Source organism: Juglans regia, chromosome 4 (assembly GCF_001411555.2).
Source record: "Juglans regia cultivar Chandler chromosome 4, Walnut 2.0, whole genome shotgun sequence".
Classification (NCBI taxonomy): domain Eukaryota; kingdom Viridiplantae; phylum Streptophyta; class Magnoliopsida; order Fagales; family Juglandaceae; genus Juglans; species Juglans regia.
In genome coordinates, this window is record NC_049904.1 from 22,546,313 (window position 1) to 22,567,579 (window position 21,267).

Below are 21,267 nucleotides of genomic sequence, written 5' to 3' on the forward strand. Positions count from 1 at the left end.
TTTTAACTTTAATCTCAACTCATCTCATCTCATCTCATCTCATCTCATCTCTGAAAACAAACGAGCCCTTAGACCTCCATTTTGAAACTCCATTCCAAGCCATTCCGGATTCCTAACTGCCGGCCACAAGCGTAAGCACATAGATAAAAAAACTTCGCACTCTATTCTATTTTCCATTTGAGATAATATATAAAATTTATTATGAGAAGTGTCATCTGCACTGAAATTTGGATTTGATGTTAATTATTTTTTAAATTTATATTCAATTTGAATATCAGGCCAAAATGATTTCATTAAGTTGACCAAACAGATTTAATTAGCATGTGATAAGGTATATAACATAACCAATAAAAAGAATGGCGTATATGTTTAATTCAATGGATAAACGACAAAAAGGTTATTTATTTATAAGAATTTGAAAATGCTGATGTTGACAATTACAAAGTGATAAAATTAATAAAACCATGCATGTGATTGTGGTACTTTAAAACCAATTAAAAACATACATTATTCAATCCAACAAATCCAAGAAACGAACAAAGTATACAAATCATTATAGAGAAGACGTCATGGCTATATAGACGTCGACATGGGCGATGGCGGCCGATTCAAGTTGGAGAGTATAGTTTAGATAATGCTTATAAAAATTATATATAGCAACTTGGAAAGTTTCAATAATTAGTTACATTTTTTAATATATTTTTGGTACTGATTGTCTCTAAAAGATTGTACCATACGTTAGAAATAGTAGTGTGGAAGAGCCATAACATCTGAAAGCATAGTAACCGATAATTGGATTTTTTAAGTTTTTTTTTTTTTTTTTTTTTCTTAACGTTGATGCATGAACTTCTGTATAAAATCAAGAGAAAATGGGGGAAAAAAATTAGTCCCCTAACCCCGAGGTCTGGCCCCGCCTGGGGCGGCCCGTCGATTAGGGGGCGGCGTGCAGACATTCGCCTCGCCTGCATGTTCAAAAGGTAGTGGAGACGGGGTTCGGGCTAGGACCATGGCCACCCAGGATATCCCCATTAGGCCCACATCGGGGTTCGGGCTAGGACCATGGCCACCCAGGATATCCCCATTAGGCCCACATCTATATATATATATATATATATAAAACCGCATCATTTCAAAACAAAATCTAAACCATAAATATGATTTTTTTTTAATATTTTAAATTTTATTTCGGTGATCATTTAAGTACCAGTATATTCTGACATATTATTTTAGGATTATTTATATATATATATATATATATATATATACGTAAACTAACAACTAATAGAATATATATATATATATATATATGTACGTGTGTATCATATATAACTAATAGAATATATATATATATACATATGTAAGTGTGTATCATATATATATATATAGAAGAATTGAAGCTTTATAAAATGAACATACATTAAAAAAATCACAAACTTGAGTTGAGACACAAAAATAAAGAAAAATAAAATAAAAGAATAGAGAAGTTATTAAAAATAATGATATTTTAAAAAAGAGAGAATGAGGGGACATATTTAAAGTTACAAAAAAATTAAAATTATATATTTACATTTTATATTTTAGAATTAATTAAATACCTTCTGGATTAAAAAATTATAAAAATATCATTCAGGCGTAAGAAAATTACAAAATAATCTAAAATGGAATAGGGACTGAAGTGCCAATTCCGACCAGAATTTGACCGAAATGGCAAGAACGTGCCGGACTTTGGAGCGAAATGAAATGAGGAGGTAAAGTATACCAGATACTACACTAGAACGGAAAATTCCTACCGGAACAAAACAGAATTTAAAATTATGCTTTTGATCTCCCCACATATCTCTAAATATATGTCTATAGATCTGTATGACCCATGATCGCAGTGCAGATCTGCAAAAGACCGTCTTCAAGGAAGTGACATCTTATTTGGCCATCAATCAGAAATGTCGGGAGAAGAAGGTTCTGTTGCAACTGAGACTACGGCTGCACCTCTGGGTGAAACCATGGATATCATGACTGCCTTGCAGCTTGTTTTGAGGAAGTCACTTGCTCATAGTGGGCTTGCAAGAGGGCTCCACGAAGGTGCCAAGGTGATTGAAAAGCATGCTGCGCAGCTCTGTGTGTTAGCCGAGGATTGTGACCAGCCAGATTACTTTAAACTGGTGAAGGCTCTTTGTGCTGATCACAATGTCAAACTAATGACAGTGCCTAGTGCTAAAAATCTCGGCGAGTGGGTCGGCCTGTGTAAAATTGACTCTGAAGGGAAAGTAAGAAAGGTGGTTGGTTGCTCCTGCGTCGTAGTGAAGGATTTTGGAGAGCAGACAGAGGGTTACAATGTTATTCAGGAATATGTGAAGTCCCATTAGGTTCAAAAATATTGGAAGAGTGAGGCCCTTTTCTTTTCACATTTGAGGACTGTTTCTTAGGTAGCTCAGGCATTTTCTTTCTTAATGGTTTATGATACTTGATGTAGTGAACAATGAGATTATCAGTTTGAGTTTTGCAGTTTTTATGTCCACTAAAAAAAAAAAAAAAGATCTGTATGACCCATGATCGCAGTTGTAACATGTGAATCTGTGCATAAATGGTATGAACAAATATCTTCAGATCTGTGAACAGGCCATCTATGAGATTACTATGTTTTGTTTAATATTTCTTTGGTATGATCTGTAATTTTGTAAGTTGTTTTGATTTTTTATTTGATTTGTGTGATTTTTTTATCTGTGAGTTTGTTTGGTTTGACCTGCAACTTTATTTTAGTTTTTGTTTGGATTTGTTTGTAAAAGAACGCAATGTTGGACTACATTACATTTTATTCATTACAAAATAACCCATCTAAGAACATATTAATAAGTAACGATCGATATTTCTTTGTGAATAGTAGTGAAATAGTATGAGTTAAGATTTTTTATTTGAGTTTTGAAAAATGAGAGAAAAAAATGAATTAAAATATTATAAAGTTAAAAAAAGTATTTTAATACTATTTTTATTTCGAAGTTTGAAAACTTTGTATTATTTTTTGTATTTTATTTTTAAGTTTGTAAAAGTTGTAATAATTAGGTAATAAATAGATGAAAAAGTTCAAAATTTGAAATTGAAAAGTATTTTGTATGTGAGTGATGCTTGAGAAGGAAATTATGAAAGTTTTGAGAATTTCTCATCTTATCTCATTACCCAAACATACCAAATTTATCAGCTTTTAATTATATATGGAATAAAATCTAATTTTTGTGTTATATATCTGTTTATGTAGATGAATTTTATTAGAATGTAGTTTTATTTTGTTTGGATGTTTAAATAACTGCTTAATAGTTGGATTTGGATACACTTATTAATTACAGTTACAGATATCGATTCTATCATCAATTAAATTGCAAGTACAAATAACTGATATGATTTATACTTTATGTAATTGTATTACTCAAGTCAGATAAATATTATGTAGATCAATTCTACCCATTTATGTTAAACATAGTTAGAAGAGTTGATACAACTCATATTAGAGTCAATCCAACATAATTAATTGGTTTATTGAGTGAGTTAGCGGATGATACAACATGAGTCATTTATCCATGTCAAGGTTGAGGTAGTTGATCCATTTAGTTGAATTGAGTATCTAATTGAATTTGTATTTTAATATAGCGAAAGCATGACCCATGAACATGAATGGTCATCCTGTTGAGGAATAATCTCACATTGCCTGTAGACAAGGCCGTCTTGGGTATGTTTATAAGAAATAAACAATTCTCTATTATAGAACCGATTTCAATTAAATAAGTTAGGCCTGTAAAGCAACTAACTAATGCCGAGCTGTCCAACGTCAATAACTCCACAATTGCAGACTCCACGATTGACGTCTCTAGAATAGCGGATGCAGATTGACGTCTCTAGAATAGCGGATGCAGATTGATTCTATTCATTCTATTTTAGGAATTGTTCTGTACATACCTTATTAACTTTAAGCTTTGTATGTAAAGTTTCCTTGTGTATATCCTGACATAAATGTATTGTCTCTATATATAATAAACTCCAAATGCTATGACAAATTGTCAAAGCACGTTTATTTTCATGGTATCAGAGCAATTTTGGCTCACGCCCGATCTTGCTCCACGATGTCTTCTTCCGCTACATCCTTTGTCCCACCAAACAATATGATTCAATATGTTTCGGTGAAACTTGATGGTCCCTCAACCTATCTAAATTGGTCTTCCCAAGTTGAAGTAACCCTCAGTATTCATGGCCTTCTGGGTTTCGTGGATGGAAAGGAACCGTGCCCAGAAGAATTCTTGCTTTCTGAGCCAGGACAAGAACGCCGAAACACCAACTCTGGTTTTACACTATGGAATCAGAAAAACCAATTTGTTCTGGTTTGGATGAAATCTACACTCACGGAAAAAGTGTTGTCAATGGTCTACGGAATTAAAACTGCCAAAGAAGCATGGGTGACACTAGCAAATCGATTTGCATCATCCTCAGCCTCAAATGTAAATCAACTAAAGCGACAACTACAAGGCTTTCATCAAGGAGGGAAAAGCTGTCCTAAGTTTGTTGAAGGAGCTAAAACTCTTGCTGATCAACTAGCAGCCGTTGGGAAGCCTGTAACCGAGGAGGATCTTATCTCCCACATCCTTGGAGGACTCAACAATGCCTACACACCATTCATCTCCAATTGTTACTTCGCACAGCGAGAAAAGTCACTATCACTTATTGATTTTCAATCTGAACTTTTTGCCTTTGAAGCCTTGCTTGAGAATCAACAGAAAAACTTCCAAGGCGATCATCAAAGTTTTGCTATGGCGGCTAACAAGTTCGAGGGAGGAAAAAATGCCAAAAATAATAACAACAAAACATGGCAACCTCGCTTCAATACACCTCCACCTCATACGCGTCCAACAAACCCTCCTCAACACAATGGATGTGTCCCAGCTTGGGCAAATGATCCTGATTTTGATCCTTTTGCTTGCCAAATCTAAAGAAAAGGAATCACATGGCTCTTGATTGCTTCCATCGATATGATTACAACCATCAAGGGAGACATCCCCCACAACAACTGGCTGCCATGGTAGCACACTCCAACTCCCTTCATGAGAATAATACATGGCTTATTGACAGTGGTGCTAATCAGCATGTGACAGGGGATCTCTCCAATCTTCAGTTGACTGAACCATACAATGGAGGTGATAAAGTAGCTGTGGGAAACAGTAATGAGTTACATATTTCACATACTGGTAAATTCACACTACATGCACCCGGCTCAACCCTTCACCTTAAAAGTGTTCTACACTGTCCACAAGCTGCTGTCAACCTCTTGTCCATTAATAAATTTTGTCTTGACAATGCTTGCTACTTTGTACTCACTAGTTCTCATTTTTATGTGAAGGACATCCTCACGGGCCGAATGCTGCTAACAGGACGGAGTGAAGGAGGGTTGTATCCCATTCAAGTTGATCGTCATTCCATCAATAAATTTTGTACTCATGTTGCTCTTCTAGGTGTTCGCACAACTTTAGATGTTTGGCATGCAAGACTCGGACATCCTTCCTTACAAACCACCCGAAGTATCATAAAAGCTTATGCCTTACCTAGTTCAGGACCATCTAACTTAGATCATGTGTGTGAACCTTGCCTTATGGGAAAGGCCAAGCAATTACCGTTTGATGAATCCTCTAGAATCACTTCTTCTCCTTTAGATATTGTGCATTCGGATGTATGGGTATCACCAATAACATCAAATGAAGGTCATCACTATTATGTGCTTTTCATAGATGACTTTTCGAGATTTACTTGGTTGTATCCTATCAAAAATAAATCAGAAGTTTTCTCATGCTTTATGCACTTCAAGTCTCTTGTTGAAAACCAGTTTTCCACTAAGATCAAACAATTACAAAGTGACAATGGTGGAGAGTATCTTTCACATCAATTTCAAGAATTCCTACGAACATGTGGGATTCATCAACGTCTCTCGTGCCCTTACACCTCACAACAGAACGGTATAGCTGAGAGGAAACACAGACATGTCATGGAAATAGGACTTTCTTTGTTAGCACAGTCACATCTACCTACAAAATTTTGGATTGATGCCTTCATGACAGCTATATACCTCATAAACCGAACACCCACACCAACCTTGTCACAAAAATCTCCCTTTTCAAAACTGTTTGATCAAAAACCAGATTACACTTTCCTAAGAACTTTCGGTTGTGCATGTTATCCCTTGCTAAGGCCTTATACATCACACAAACTAGCCTTACGTAGCAAGCAATGTGTGTTCCTAGGATATTCCTCCAATCATCACGGTTATCGTTGCTTTGATCTTATCTCAAAGAAAACCTACATCTCTCGGAATGTGGCTTTCAATGAGCATCTATTTCCAGCAAAAACTTGGTACTCCAACACTCCTCCTGCAGCATCGAACGGCTCCATGACAGGTATGGTCCCTAATCTCATACCCTTTTATTCTCAAGTTCCTGATGAGTTACTCCCTGGACCAACTCTTGATAATGAGCCCCATATAAATGTTGATATAGGCTTGCCATTCATGCCACCCGAAGCAAGAGAGACTCCTCATTCTGATATCCCTCCATCCAATGCTGCCAACACTGAGCATATCCCACAAGAAAATCCTTCTGATATCCCTCCATCCAATGCTGTCAGAACCGAGCATATCCCACAAGAAAATCCTCATCAACATCACATGGTCACTCGATCACAAACCGGCTCCACTCGGCCCAAACAGTTTCCCGACTTCAAAATTTTTTATACCTCTAAACATCCTCTGTGTGCATTTACCAGTACGCTTAATATTGTTACGCTTGTTACCTATTCGCAAGCTACTCTTTTCCCGGAATGGCAGCAAGCTATGCAACAGGAATATGATGCACTTCTTGCAAATGCAACATGGGACTTAGTTCCACGACCATCTGACCATAATATTATTCGGACCAAGTGGGTGTACAAGGTCAAACAAAAATCAGATGGGAGTCTTGATCGGTACAAAGCTCGTCTCGTAGCAAAAGGGTTCGAACAAATTGATGGAGTTGATTTTGTGGAAACTTTCAGCCCTGTCATTAAACCAGCAACTATCCGAGTTGTACTTGCTCTTTCAGTTCAATATAGTTGGCCAATCTTACAGTATGATGTCTCTAATGCGTTCTTGCATGGTAGCCTTGAAGAACAGGTCTTTATCGAACTTGTGGATCCTCACTTTCCGCAACATGTTTGCAAGCTGAAAAAGGCTCTCTATGGCCTTAAGCAAGCGCCGCAAACATGGTTTCTTCGACTCTCCACCAGCCTACTTGACTTCGGTTTCATTGGCTCCTCAGTTGATACTTCATTATTTACATATCATCATGAAGATATACATGTCTTCGTACTCGTTTATGTTGATGATCTGATCATTACAGGGTCCTGTTTATCATTTATTCAGACACTCACTTCTCATCTCCAGCGAGAATTTGCTCTTAAGTCCCTCGGCAACCTTGGTTACTTCTTGGGGATAGAAGCCTCACGCGATGCTCATGGACTTCACCTAAGGCAGAGTAAATACATTTTGGATGTGCTTCATCGTTTTCGTATGGTTGGCGCTAAACCATATCCTGCCCTGTGTGTCTCTGGCCAAAAGCTTTCAGCTAGCCATGGGGAACCTGCTGAAGACGTGACTTCCAACAGGCAAGTTGTGGGCGCCCTACAATACTGCACGTTAACCAGACCAGAGATTGCATATTCGGTCAATCAACTTTGCCAACACCTCCATGCTCCCACTGAGATTCACTGGAAATCAGCCAAGAGAGTTCTAAGGTACCTTAAAGGCACAGTTGATCATGGCCTTTATTTCAGTAAAGGGACACTAGGACTCACAGCTTACTGTGACGCAGATTGGGCTGGAGATACCACAGACCGTCGATCAACTACAGGGTATAGTATATTTTTTGGTCCGTGCCTTGTGTCTTGGTGTGCTAAGAAATAGAGTGTAGTCTCTCGGTCTAGTACTGAATCTGAATACCGGGCACTTGCAATGGTAGTGGCTGAATTATACTGGATACGGATGTTATTAAAAGACCTTCACGTTTCATTGCTTTCTCCTCCCACTTTGTGGTGTGATAACCAGAGTGCTCTTGCTCTTGCTCTTGCAGCTAATCCCATCTATCATGCTCGTACGAAGCATATAGAGGTTGATTTTCATTTTATTCTTGAAAAAGTTGTTAATGGCGATGTGAAACTCTGCTATATTTCCACCTTGGATCAAATTGGTGATCTTTTCACCAAAGGATTATTATCTGCTAGATTCCAAATGTTACGTGACAAGCTCATGGTGTGTGATCTCCCTATTCGCTTGCGGGGGGGTGTAAAGCAACCAACTAATGTCGAGCTGTCCAACATCAATAACTCCACAATTGCAGACTCCACGATTGACGTCTCTAGAATAGATTGATTCTATTCATTCTATTTTAGGAATTGTTCTGTACATACCTTATTAACTTTAAGCTTTATATGTAAAGTTTCCTAGTGTATATCCTGACATAAATGTATTGTCTCTATATATAATAAACTCCAAATGCTATGACAAATTGTCAAAGCACGCTTATTTTCAAGGCCCATAAATTTTTTCACATACCTACTTAATTTATATGAGACCTCCTCCTGAGATATTGGCCGGCCGGTTTCTTATTTCATGTCAAAAAACTATATTAGTTACGTGCCAAGATGTGATGTGATGCAATAGAGTTAGCTTTTTATAATTTGATATAGATAGATGTTTAAAATATAATAATTATGTTTTGCTCAATTTCTATACTGTCGTGTAGGTAGCAAGACTTTTTACTTATCGGATTGCCTCCCTATTCTATAAAAGATGTACAATTGTGATTGATTTGAATCTATCTGATTACTTACGATTTCTCTAAACGAATATAAATAGTACCTCTTTATGATTTCTCAATGTTATATTCCATTATCATTGGCAATATCTGAGTTGCAATGAAGAGATTCTCTCTCATCTCTATCCTCCTACTCCTCCCTCTGATCTTAGTCTCATGTGCAGATAAACAGGTCTGTCTTCTTTTCTTAAAAGAATTTGGATTCTCGGTGCATTTGACAGTATTGTTGTTATTGTTTTCTGTTAGGATTTATTCTGCAAGAAAGATTTGTTACTATATTCTGTTCTTTGGTTCCTTTTCTTTTTGTGGTTGGGGACGGGGGGGCACCACAGGTTTACATGGTGAACATTGGACAGCACAGTGGAGAAAAAGCATTGCATGAGATTGAAGACTCTCATCATTCATATCTGCTCTCTGTGAAAAAGACCGAGGAAGAAGCCAGAGCTTCTCTACTTTACAGTTACAAGCACAGCATCAATGGTTTTGCTGCACTACTCTCAACAGAAGAGGCCTCAAAGCTATCCGGTAAACAAAACCGGCCTCAAATGGATTTGTTTCCTCTCTCTCTTTCTCTCTCTAGATCTCTCTCTGCAGAATATAAAAAGAGTGGTTTTGAACAGAACTAGAGGAAGTGGTATCGGTGTCACGGAGCCACCAAAGAAAGTATTCATTGCACACCACAAGATCATGGGATTTCATAGGATTACAAGAGGAAGAGGGACATCAAAAGCAGCACGCGTGGAAGGGAGACGACTTACTGTCCAAGGCCAGATACGGCAAAGATGTCATAGTTGGGGTCCTGGATAGTGGTAACAATTTCAAAACAAACTCGAAATAGTTTTTGGCCCTATGACTGTTTGACATGTTTGCAATTTAGCAACTACATGTATCTACGAGTGTAAATGATACAATTTCGTGCGGATTGAAGACAATAGGATTGCTTGTGATCAAGAATACTGTTGTTCTAATCAGGTGTGTGGCCAGAATCAAACAGCTTCAGTGATAAAGGAATGGGACCGATCCCAAAATCATGGAAGGGAATCTGCCAGACTGGAGTTGCTTTCAACTCCTCCCATTGTAATAGGTGAGCTTGCTTTCTTTATTTTTGTGACATGCATACTGTTGCTTTTTGTTCTGCATTCCTTCTCTCTCTCTCTCTCTATCTCTCTCTCTCTCTCTATATATATATATATGTGTGACCAACTTTAAATTAAGATCTTTATGGATGAGTTTGTTTAATTAGCAATATTAAAGCCACATGAGGAATGGTGAATTTTTGTCCCGAATTCCCACCAACGGTCTTGGGAACTTGAGAAGATCCTGCAATATTTGAACCAAGAATATCTTAGGCTACCATATATGCAGCAGTTCTGCACATGATGAGCCTTAATTGCTTGCAAAACAACACAACATTTGTTAGACACACACTTTGAATAATTTGTTGTATCTGTAGTGATTATATATATACTGCTAAGAGGCCTTGCATGCGGGTCCTTGTCCCACCATAGGAATCTTTGAATATTGGAATTCTTAATAATTGGACCCAAAGAAGATTGGAACTCATCTGTGGCTTTCTTAATCAAAGTCGTAGTGAATATTTTCATCATTAAATTGATGATCATCAATTGCAGTAGGTTTTCTATAAAACGATCGTGTCGTTTTCAGATGGCTACACATTCAACTCTTGCACTAGGAACATTTTGACTAAAGCTAGAATATAATCAATTTGTTCTCAATCCATCCCAGAAAAGAAAATTATTAAGCTTATAACCCACCAAGGAACTCAGATTGGGGAAAAGAAAAAAGAAAAAAGAGAGAGAGAGAGAGATAAAGTTGCATTCCCAAAGATATAGCTGTCTAATTATAACCGTAGTATCTTTTCCAGGACAAAAATGTTCACATGACAACATCCCATGAGGGCCACACATTGTCCTATAATGTGTCGTTTTACCTTTGTCCATTTCGATCAAATTGATTCAATTATTTTTGGCTTCTTTGTCATGCATTCCCCCCATCTTGTGATCAGCTCCCCAATCAGTGCTAGCTCCAGTGCCCCCATGCATTTCAAAGTATCCTATCCTGTTTCTTTTCATTTTTCTATGTCTGTTGGGTCAATCTAAGTGATCACATGAATTATTGCATCGATCCCTTCAAATTATAGATGAAATCAACAACATTAAGGCATCCATAAAGAAGTTGATCACTTTGATCAGGCCTTTTGAGATAAGAAAATTAGAGAAAAACTGTCTAATAATGCTCTTCTTTATGTTGAATTTACATCCTGAGAATGTCTAATGAAGTATCACTACCATGGATTCTTTCATTTAGCGACGCTATAAATATCATGAATGAGTAATGCTACTCATCATCTTAATTATATAAATATCATCATTCTCTTATCATCTCAAGATGTCACATTAGATGGTTAGAGACTAATTATAATATTTTACTTGTAAGCCTAACTATCATTTAATGCCACATCATGAAATAATGAAAAAATAGATGAATAGATTTTTTCATCATGAATAATCTCGAACGATCAAGATTTCTTATCATTTTCTAACCAAAACAAAAAATCATGATGAGATTGTCTATACCGTCAACAAGAAATTTGGTCGATCGTAATTCCGTTGTATAGAAAGGATGAACAAAAATAGATTTTATTAGTTTCTTTTCCACAACTAAATTAATCTCATTTTTTTCAGGAAGCTCATTGGAGCCAGGTACTACCTAAAGTCTTATGAGGCAAACCTGGGCCCTCTAAACACCACTGAGGATTACCGATCACCTCGTGACAAGGATGGTCATGGAACACACACTGCCTCAACAGTTGGCGGCCAAAGGGTCCTCAACGTCTCGGCCATCGGTGGCTTTGCTCACGGCATTGCCACCGGTGGAGCACCACTCGTACGGCTAGCCATATACAAAGTGTGCTGGCCAATACCCGGCCAGTCGAAAGTAGACGGGAACACATGCTTTGCGGAAGACATGTTAGCGGCCATTGACGATGCCATTGGGGATGGTGTTAACGTTCTAAGCGTTTCCATCGGGACTAAACAACCTTCTAAATATACGGAGGATTATATTGCAATTGGAGCACTCCATGCTGCGAAGAAAAACATTGTTGTTGCATGTAGTGCTGGGAACCAAGGCCCTGCACCTTCAACTTTATCAAATCCAGCTCCATGGATCATCACCGTTGGTGCTAGTAGTGTTGACCGTCAGTTTATCGCTCCTGTCGTGCTGGGAAATGGTCTCAGAATTGAGGTAAATAGTTTTACATTAAGTTATGTATATTTTCTCGAGAAATTAAAGAAAAAGTGTGCAACTAAAATTCTAGTCAGGCTTGAGATTAGTTATGTATTGTTGTTGGCCTTTTCAAATCATTGCTAGGGACAAACTGTGACTCCATCTAAGCTGGAGAACAAGTTATACCCATTGGTATACGCGGCAGATGTAGTTAATCCAAATGTGTCAAAAGAAGCTCTTGGGTAATTTTTCTCTCAACTTTTGACTCATATTCTTTCTGGGAATACAAACATGATCTTGATTAGCACACCCTGCATTCGTAATACCAAATATTAATGTTGCAGGCAATGTCTCCCTGGCTCTCTTTCACCTGAGAAGGTAAGGGGAAAGATAGTGTTGTGCATGAGAGGTCTTGGGACCAGGGCTGGAAAAGGCATAGAAGTTAAGATGGCAGGTGGTTTTGGTTTTATCCTTGGAAATAGTAAGGCGAATGGAGCTGAGTTATCATGTGATGCACACGTGCTTCCTGCCTCTGCAGTGACCTATGATGATGCAGTTAGAATTGTTGATTACATCAACTCCAGCAAGAATCCAATGGCGACTATCATACCAGCAAAGACAGTGATAGGTACAAAGCCAGCACCATTCATGGCTTCCTTCTCTAGCAGAGGTCCTAATGTTATTGACCCTTATATTCTCAAGGTAGACATTTTGCAACTCTATTTCATCTTCTTTTTTTCCCTAAATCCCACCTTTTTTTTTCTGGCCATATGAATTTAACCAGCATGGGAGAAACAGCATTTACACTACCCCTCAAACATGCATGAACAAATTAAAACATGTTTTAACTTTAAACTAGTCGTGTAGACATGCCTTGAATTATTTTACAACAAAAACCTCACAAACTTTTGGTTTATTTCAGCATTGATCGACTAGAATCAAGATGATATGACTTTTTAAATTCCTCTAAAATTCAGTAACCTTTATAAAAAAAAAAAAATAGCAGAAAAAACAAAAAAAACATGTTGGGAAAATCAATAGACTGCACTAAGTACTAACTGTAAATGAAAATTACTAAATTGATTAGATCATACATAGTTTTTCATTTATAATTAACTTCAAAATTAATCATATATATTGTAATGCAATAATATATATTGTTCGGTTTACTACTCTGCATGCAGCCTGACATTACAGCTCCAGGGCTGAATATACTGGCAGCATGGAGCGAGGCTGATCCTCCTACAAAGTTGTCACATCAAGATAACAGAATTGTTAAGTACAATATTTTCTCCGGTACTTCAATGTCATGCCCCCATGTGTCTGCTGCTGCTGCACTTCTTAAAGCCATACATCCTACTTGGAGCAGTGCTGCAATAAGATCTGCCCTTATGACCACAGGTACTTAATAATTTGTAACTACAATTCATTTCGAGCTAGGTAAAGTGAAATGTTGATACCCTTTTCATTTCCAACTAAGAAAATCTTTTTATTTGCTTTCAGTTTCTCCCGACTTAAGCTCAAGCTAAAAGTACATAATTAGTATTTATGAAGGATTTAGATCTCTTAGCGTTCCTATATGGATCCTAGGATCTAAAGAGATAGATGGTCGCATGTTATGAGATCTAATTTATGTGTCTATCTCTCTACTACTCTTGAACAAAATCTCTAGTTGTGACATGATCAATATATGGTATGGCCAACATGCCTTAAAACTTCAACATCTCTCTACCCTGCAGCTGGATTAACAAACAACATGGGTTCCCCATTGACTGACAACTCTGGCAAAACTGCAACTCCCTTTGCATATGGCTCTGGACACTTACGCCCCACCATGGCTGCAGACCCTGGCCTAGTGTACGATGCCTCGCATACCGACTACCTTCTCTACTTGTGCAGTACCATCGGGTCAATCGGCAAATTCGATCCAACATTCAAGTGTCCTAAAGCAGCACCAAAAGCAATCAACCTCAACTATCCATCCCTAGCAATCCCCAAACTCAATGACACAATCACTGTTCAGCGGACAGTCACGAACGTTGGTGACAGCAAAAGTGTATATTCCTTTACGGCTAAACCGCCCTTGGGATTCTCGATAAAAGCCTCCCCAAATGTTTTGTCGTTTGATGATGTTGGCCAGAAGAAGAGTTTCACCATCACGGTGAAAGTAAGAAGAGAGATGCTGAGCAAGGTTGACAAGGATGAGTATGCTTTTGGGTGGTATTCATGGGCTGACGGGAAACATATTGTTAGAAGTCCAATGGCAATCTCTTTAGCATACTGATCTTGTAACTCATTGGTGATCATGAATCCTTCGTGTTTTATATAGTTTAAAGGCTCTTTGGTCTAATTATTGGAAGCATACAAAAGAGTACAATATTAAAAATATTGGTGATCATTACAATGGTTTAATTTACTTCGTACGCACGTTTGAACTTTTTTTTTCAAAATAATATATTTATCATCTATTTTTTCATCATATTTTCATCATCCTATGATGTAGCATTAAATGATAGATTTACAAGTGAAATATAATAAATAATTTTTAATCATCTAATATCACGTCATGAGATGATGAGATAATGATGAGAATTGATATAATAAGTAGCATTACTTTTTTTTTTCATTAGATCATTAGCATTACTCTTTTTTTTCATTTGATCATTTAAACTAAATCTATAACATTAAAAATAAAATAGGATGATAAATAGAAATTAATTGTCCAAATTTAGTGAAAAAAATAAACAAAAAATAGTTTATTCAATCAATTATGAGAGACTGGGGACCTAAACTGTTGTGCCATCATGGACTACATTTGTTCCGACTTTTGCCATTGTTGTGCCTGTAGCTCCCAACATATTTCGTCCGAAAAATACTATATACAACTGGGAGGGGGAACCGATGCCCCCATGGAAAATGAAACGGGGCTATTTAGTATATTTTTCCCCCTTCATTTTCAACCCCCGAACTCATCTCCCTCTATTTGCTTTAAATAAAACCAAAGATAAAAACAGAAAGTGGGAAGCTTCAATTCCATTTTACCAGGAATTTCCTGGAGATTTTGTCCTGAAACCACATGAAACACAAATGGGTTTTCAAGACTTTTCCTTCCAAAATTCATTAGACTTGTTGTTATGACCTCATAGTAAACTCTTGAATAGTGAGTAAGTGTAATTTTCGCTACAACTTTCGAATGCAAACATCTTCTGAGTTGCTTTAAAACAGTCTAGGTTTGGCTGTACCAAAGGTGAGATATTGCCAGCAATTGTTATTTCAACACAAAAATAATCACCATTAGCTGAAGTTCGTACCTTTCCATTTCCTTCCACACCTAGATGACCCAATATTTTCTCTTGCTCAAAGTTTCTGTCATTGTAATTAAAAAATTTCTTGGCTTGGAGAACATCAAGAGGACGACTCGCACAATCCCATATCTGACCAACTGCTGAGATGAGCTAAGTTGTAGTTACCACAGACTAGGGTTCAGATGTTTGATTGACCAACTTATTTTTCTTATCAGAGAGGGCAGGAGCATATTCTTCATGAACAAAATAGGAAGCTCAAAGGACGCCCCTCAACTAGTAGAGACCTGTATTTGATTTCGTGGAAACCTCGAGATCTTGGTCTGAAGGAGCAGACGAAAAGAGTTTTCTTTGTCTTGAAACAGAAAGAGTAGACAAAAAGAGGGAAAGATTCCTAAACTTTATTCAGTTTTTTTTTAATATATCCATGTCAGCCCAACTGGCCAGTAGATGATACCAGAGATGTAGACCGGTCAGAGGTCGAGGGTACTGATCGTGAGGCTTGGAATGATGATCAAGACGAGGATTTCTGCATCCTCTTGATCGAGACGCAGATCAAGAGGAAGAACGCCTTCAACCAAATACATTTGCTACATTTATTCCACATGTTGCAGCTTATTGTTGAAACAAACCTAGATCCTGTGGCACATAAGACCACATTTAGTCAGACTCGGGCACAGTTTTTGATACGAGTGGCACATGAAAATCTGTCACTGCGCATCTTTGAGAGAATCCGTTACGAGGCGAGCATCGTCTCCACGGACAACCTCTCATACGGCGTCATCATCAGCCGGCCATTACTTACTAGGAGAATGCCACTCCAACTGGAGGAGCGAGTCACAAATTAGATGAACTCCTTCGACATGAGCACGCATCGACGTAGCATTGGACAGGCGAGGGGGTATCCTCGACTTCAGCCACCCTCTGTACCAGATCTAGCTCCTCCGACTCAGCCTGAGCCTAGTGTGGGGAGTAGTAGTCAGCAGCCGACGAGTACATCTGCAAGAGATGCACAGGCAACTTGGGTTGATGCGGTGATCTCACAATTGACTGCACATAGCGATCGACAGATCGTGGCTATAGAGAAGTCTGTCATCGAGATAGTCCATCGTGTAGGTATCCTCAATGAGAAAGTTGATAGCTTAACTGAGGAGATACGGAGTATGAGTTTCGTGAACAACGCGTTCGTCTGAGTGTTGTTTACAAAATTCTATCGTATTTTGTATTTTTCTTTTAATATATGTAAGGAACAATATTATTTAATATATCTATTGCTTTTTAATTTCAATTCTCAATTTTTTTAATGTTAGATTTTTCAACTTTAATACTAAATCACTGCACTCCAACTTTAATACTAATTATATAATTATATTTTACAAATTGTGTATATATAAATATATATTAAAAATTTTTAGACTTATTCACAAATTATACACCATAAAAATTACATAATTTTTAAATTAGAGTCATATTTAATTTAAATTTATAATTAACGTTCGAATGTTACTTACAAACATTTGAACATTGGCGCCAAAACATTTTACGTTCACATGTAGGTAGCCACATTGTTTGAACATATATATGACATTCAAACGTAAATTTGCTCTCCATTCAAACATAAATAAATTTTAAAAAAAAAAAGAACTCATATGTCTTTATTGACGGTTTCTAAAACCCGTCACAGAAAATACTTTTTAGTGACGGTTTTTCTGTAACGGTTTGGGGACAGTCATAATTCTCCAGCCGTCACTAAAAAACAATTGTATTGTAGTGATTCAACCTAATTAAGTTACGTGACTTATATTCACGTGCGGAATCTTGAAAACCATGAGAGATAAAGAACATTTATATATATATATATATATATATATATATATATAAATACGAATCCATGAAATATATAATAGCTACGATCATCAAAGATGAGGTTGAAGTCATTGTCGGCCCCGTCCTAATTCAAAACTCTTAACGGACGTATATGATATGTTCTAGATTTATATAAAGAGAATTAATATCATGCATGTATGGATTAGAAACCAAAACTGCAGTAGGAGAAACAGTACCCCTCCAGTAGTCATTTTCACTGAAGAGTGCATATACGTCAAGGCATTAACATAAAATTATAATTACGTACTCTATTAATTCATCTACATCCCCTTTTTCTTCTTTTAATTTGTGTTTTCTTTAACCATTTTAATATTTTTTACTCTATTAATTCTCTTTTAACTTCATATATATTCTATGTATTTTGCACTTAACAACTTTAACTTAAAATAGAAAAATATATTGAATGTTGGATCGTATGGATCATTGACATATCCGTGTGACGAAGTTCTTTTTTTTTTTTTTTTTTAATTTCTTTCTTTCTAATGGCATCACAAAAAGTAATTCATGACTGTTTACTGTTCAATCGTCACAAAAAATTTTGTTTTTATGACAGTTGGAAGTCTGTAACGTGTGTGTTTGATAATATTGTTTAAAGTCTTTTGAGTTGGGATTTGGGGGTTGGGGGCTTTCGTTGTCAACCGTAGTACTAAAAGAGAGTTTTGTGTGCTTTAAAAAGAGAGAGTTTTGTAAATAAGTCTTGCTTAAAAGGTACCGATAGTTTCGACCAATCAAAATAATATAATTTTTTTTTTCTTTCACATATTTTTTAAATATTTAAGAAATTATAAAAATTTACTAATAATCATTTTTTTAATAATAATAATAAAAAAAAAGCATGGGTCCATTTGGGGGCCCGTTTATCAGTCCCCCCAAGCATTTTCCTTTGTGCATGAGAACAAATGAGTGCTAATGATATAAGTACAACTCATTTACAATTCATTTCACAATTAATCAATGCAAGCATTTCGGCCACTTCATTAAAAATAAGTTTCCATTTTCGTTTCTGGTTTTAGGGGATAGATAAATCGTAAGTTTTTTCTATTTTATGAAAGATTTTCACAATCTTGTATTGCGTAAACGAAAATTGGATGCATTAAGAAATTAGGTTGGAATGATTTTGTTATTATATTCAAGAGTAATACTACATACAGTCGTGGAATGTATAAACGTTGTATAATCGCTTTGAAAAATAATGAGATTTATAATTAAAAAATAAATTTATTTTCATGTAGATCCGTATTATTATTTTTTTTTAAAGTGATTATACGGTACTTACACACTCACGACTGTAACTATCATTTTTCTATATTTAAGGCTAGCCAATATTACACATCTTCTAGTTTATACATATTTTTAGTTTAATTAGTTTATATATTTTTCATATATATTCGTCCTTAGCCCTTTGGTAGATAAAGATTTTTTAAATGGACCACTTAACACATCTTGTAGTTTATATATTTTCTTATTCGTCCTTGTTGGTGGATGTAGACTTTTCTAAATGGACCACTAAAATAGGTTATTTTTGTGATTGATAAATTTTTAAATTTTATTTTGATTATATTATATTAAATTAATATATATATATATATATATATATATATATATACTTCTTGACAATTTTAAAATTCTTATTCCTTAAATGAGTTATTATATTCTCAATTGATAATATTTAATTTTTAAAATTTAAATTTTAAAATTTAAAATTTTTCATTCAAATCAGATTATATGATCATGTAAATCACCTTTTTATGTGAGCACTATACGGACTTGAGAATAAAGTTTTTCTTAAAAAATATAAAAACATGACGGCACTCATCATTTCCCTTAATTATCTTGTTGCCATAAATGCGCCTAAATTAAACAATTTTGACTTCAAACATTTCTGCCATTTAATTTTTCTGTTGAAAATTTGTAGTTCTCTATATGATCAAAAAGTACTCCTAGGACTTTCAAATAAAAAAACCTTGGCAGTTCTGTTCAACTTATAGATTAGGGCTTCGTTTGGTTACCTAACTTCTCTCAATTCATCTCAATTTATTATTATAATTTTTTTAAATTTTAACACAAAATATAATAAATAATTTAACTTTTTCAAATTCTAAAATAATAATAATATTAAAAAATAATATTCTAATAATATTTTATCATCTCAACTCAACTCACTTCAACATCCAAACACAACCTAAATATGCATCTTTTGGATAGTGAGTTTGAATCTAAATTATCTCATCTCATCTTATTATTAGAATTTTTTTAAATTTTTACATAAAATATAATAAATAATTTAATTTTTAAAAATTTAAAATAATAATAATATTAAAAAATAATATTTTATTCAACTTTCAACTGAACTCAATTCAGTTTAACGTTCACACGCAGCTTAAAATGAGATCAAGGAGAGGTTTCGATTCAAAACTCACATCAACTCATCTCATTATTATAACTTTCTCAAATTCCCACACAAAATATAATAAACAATTCAACTTTTTTAAATTCTAAAATAACTTTCTTAAATTCTCACACTAAATATAATAAATAATTCAATTTTTATTATACTATTCATAAATTATCTCAACCCATCTCAACTCATCTCTGAATCCAAACATCTCCAAAGAATTATGCATGTTTTGGCCAAAAAGAGATCAAGAATTAGGTTTTGATAATAAGAGTTTAGATGAGATAGATGAGAATCAAGATTTTAATAAAATATTATTATAATATAATTTTTTAATATAATTTTTATTTTGAGATTTGAATAAGTTGAATTATTTATTATATTTTATTTAAAATTTTGAAAAAATTATAATAATTAGATCAAATGAGATGAGATGAGTTGAGATAATTTTTTAATCCAAATAAGACCTTAATTAGCTCGTCTGAAAACTTTGAATATTTTATAATAGATGTGAATAATGTTGAAATAGTTTTAGTTACAATATTTTATTTGATTTTGAAAAATGAGCGAGAAAAAGTTGAATAAAAATATTATAAAATTAAAAAATTGTTTGAATATAATTTTTGTTTTAAATTTTAAAAAAGTTTTATGTTTTGTGTTTTGTTTGGAATGTTGGAATAATTATAATGATTAGATGAAAAAATTATTATTATTATTATTATTATTATTATTATTTATATTTAAGTGATGTTTGAAAAAAAAATATCTAAAATTCTTGAGAATACCTTGTTACCCAAAGAATGGGCCATAATCTAATTAATCTAAATCCCAAACTTCAATTATGAAACAGTTAATGTTTGCACTGAGAAGGAAAAATACAACTTTTCATCATATTAATATCGAGAAATTCTATTTATTATCTCTACATCGCACATTTATTTTTATTTTTTTAATAAGTGTGTAGTATAGAGATGTTGAATAGAAGAACTCATTAATATCTATGAAAACTTTTAAATTAAAACCTATAATAATCCCGTCTCTTATACTAAAAATTTTAGATTTACAAGAATAGTCTTCAGGTTTTCATGTAGGATTATCTTTTTGCTCTTCGGATTTTCAACTTTGTCAATTTACGCCCTGGAAAGGATTAATAAAAGTATAAAATTGTTTTAAAAATATTATCAAAGAAATAAAAAGAAAGAAAGACCCTTACGATCGAAATCTTAAAAACTGTTCAAATGATCAAAAATAAGTATCAAAATATTTTTAATATAGAAAGACCGAAAAACAAACAAAAATAGAAAAAAAAAATTTGAATACTACAAGAAATGCTGCCTTTCCCGGCGATAATCGCTTCAAATAATCTTTTCTAACGATTTTTATTACGCCGAATGTTCATTGCAAAAAATTTTAAAAGGTAAAAAATTTAGAAATAAAAGGCCTTATTTCTTGTAGTAGAATGCAAAAGCATTTTAAAAATAAAAAAATTTTAAAAGTATATAAATGCTTGAATTTAAACAACAACAACAACAACAACAATAATAATAATAATAAAAGAAAG

At 34.8% G+C, this 21,267-nt stretch overlaps 2 protein-coding genes across 2 annotated transcripts; both read left to right on the forward strand.

The window, feature by feature from the left end:
- Positions 1 to 1,878: 1,878 nt before the first annotated feature.
- On the forward strand, positions 1,879 to 2,422 carry LOC109002112 (40S ribosomal protein S12-like). Its single transcript, XM_018979718.2, has one exon. It carries the CDS (start codon positions 1,941 to 1,943, stop codon positions 2,361 to 2,363), a length of 423 nt encoding a protein of 140 aa, XP_018835263.2. The 5' UTR covers positions 1,879 to 1,940; the 3' UTR covers positions 2,364 to 2,422.
- Positions 2,423 to 8,723: 6,301 nt separating this feature from the next.
- On the forward strand, positions 8,724 to 14,550 carry LOC109002114 (subtilisin-like protease SBT5.6). Its single transcript, XM_035689856.1, has 9 exons — positions 8,724 to 9,045; positions 9,206 to 9,398; positions 9,494 to 9,682; positions 9,846 to 9,957; positions 11,579 to 12,140; positions 12,267 to 12,364; positions 12,467 to 12,824; positions 13,307 to 13,523; positions 13,862 to 14,550. Exons 1-9 carry the CDS (start codon positions 8,974 to 8,976, stop codon positions 14,404 to 14,406), a joined length of 2,346 nt encoding a protein of 781 aa, XP_035545749.1. The 5' UTR covers positions 8,724 to 8,973; the 3' UTR covers positions 14,407 to 14,550.
- The last annotated feature ends 6,717 nt before the right edge of the window (positions 14,551 to 21,267 follow it).

Bases quoted from the DNA above. Each gene is read 5' to 3' on its own strand.
- LOC109002114 (XM_035689856.1), top strand. From the start codon at position 8,974: ATGAAGAGATTCTCTCTCATCTCTATCCTCCTACTCCTCCCTCTGATC. The intron at 12,365-12,466 runs GTAATTTTTCTC...TTAATGTTGCAG, and splicing joins GTGTCAAAAGAAGCTCTTGG to GCAATGTCTCCCTGGCTCTC. The intron at 13,524-13,861 runs GTACTTAATAAT...TCTACCCTGCAG, and splicing joins ATCTGCCCTTATGACCACAG to CTGGATTAACAAACAACATG.
- LOC109002112 (XM_018979718.2), top strand. From the start codon at position 1,941: ATGTCGGGAGAAGAAGGTTCTGTTGCAACTGAGACTACGGCTGCACCT.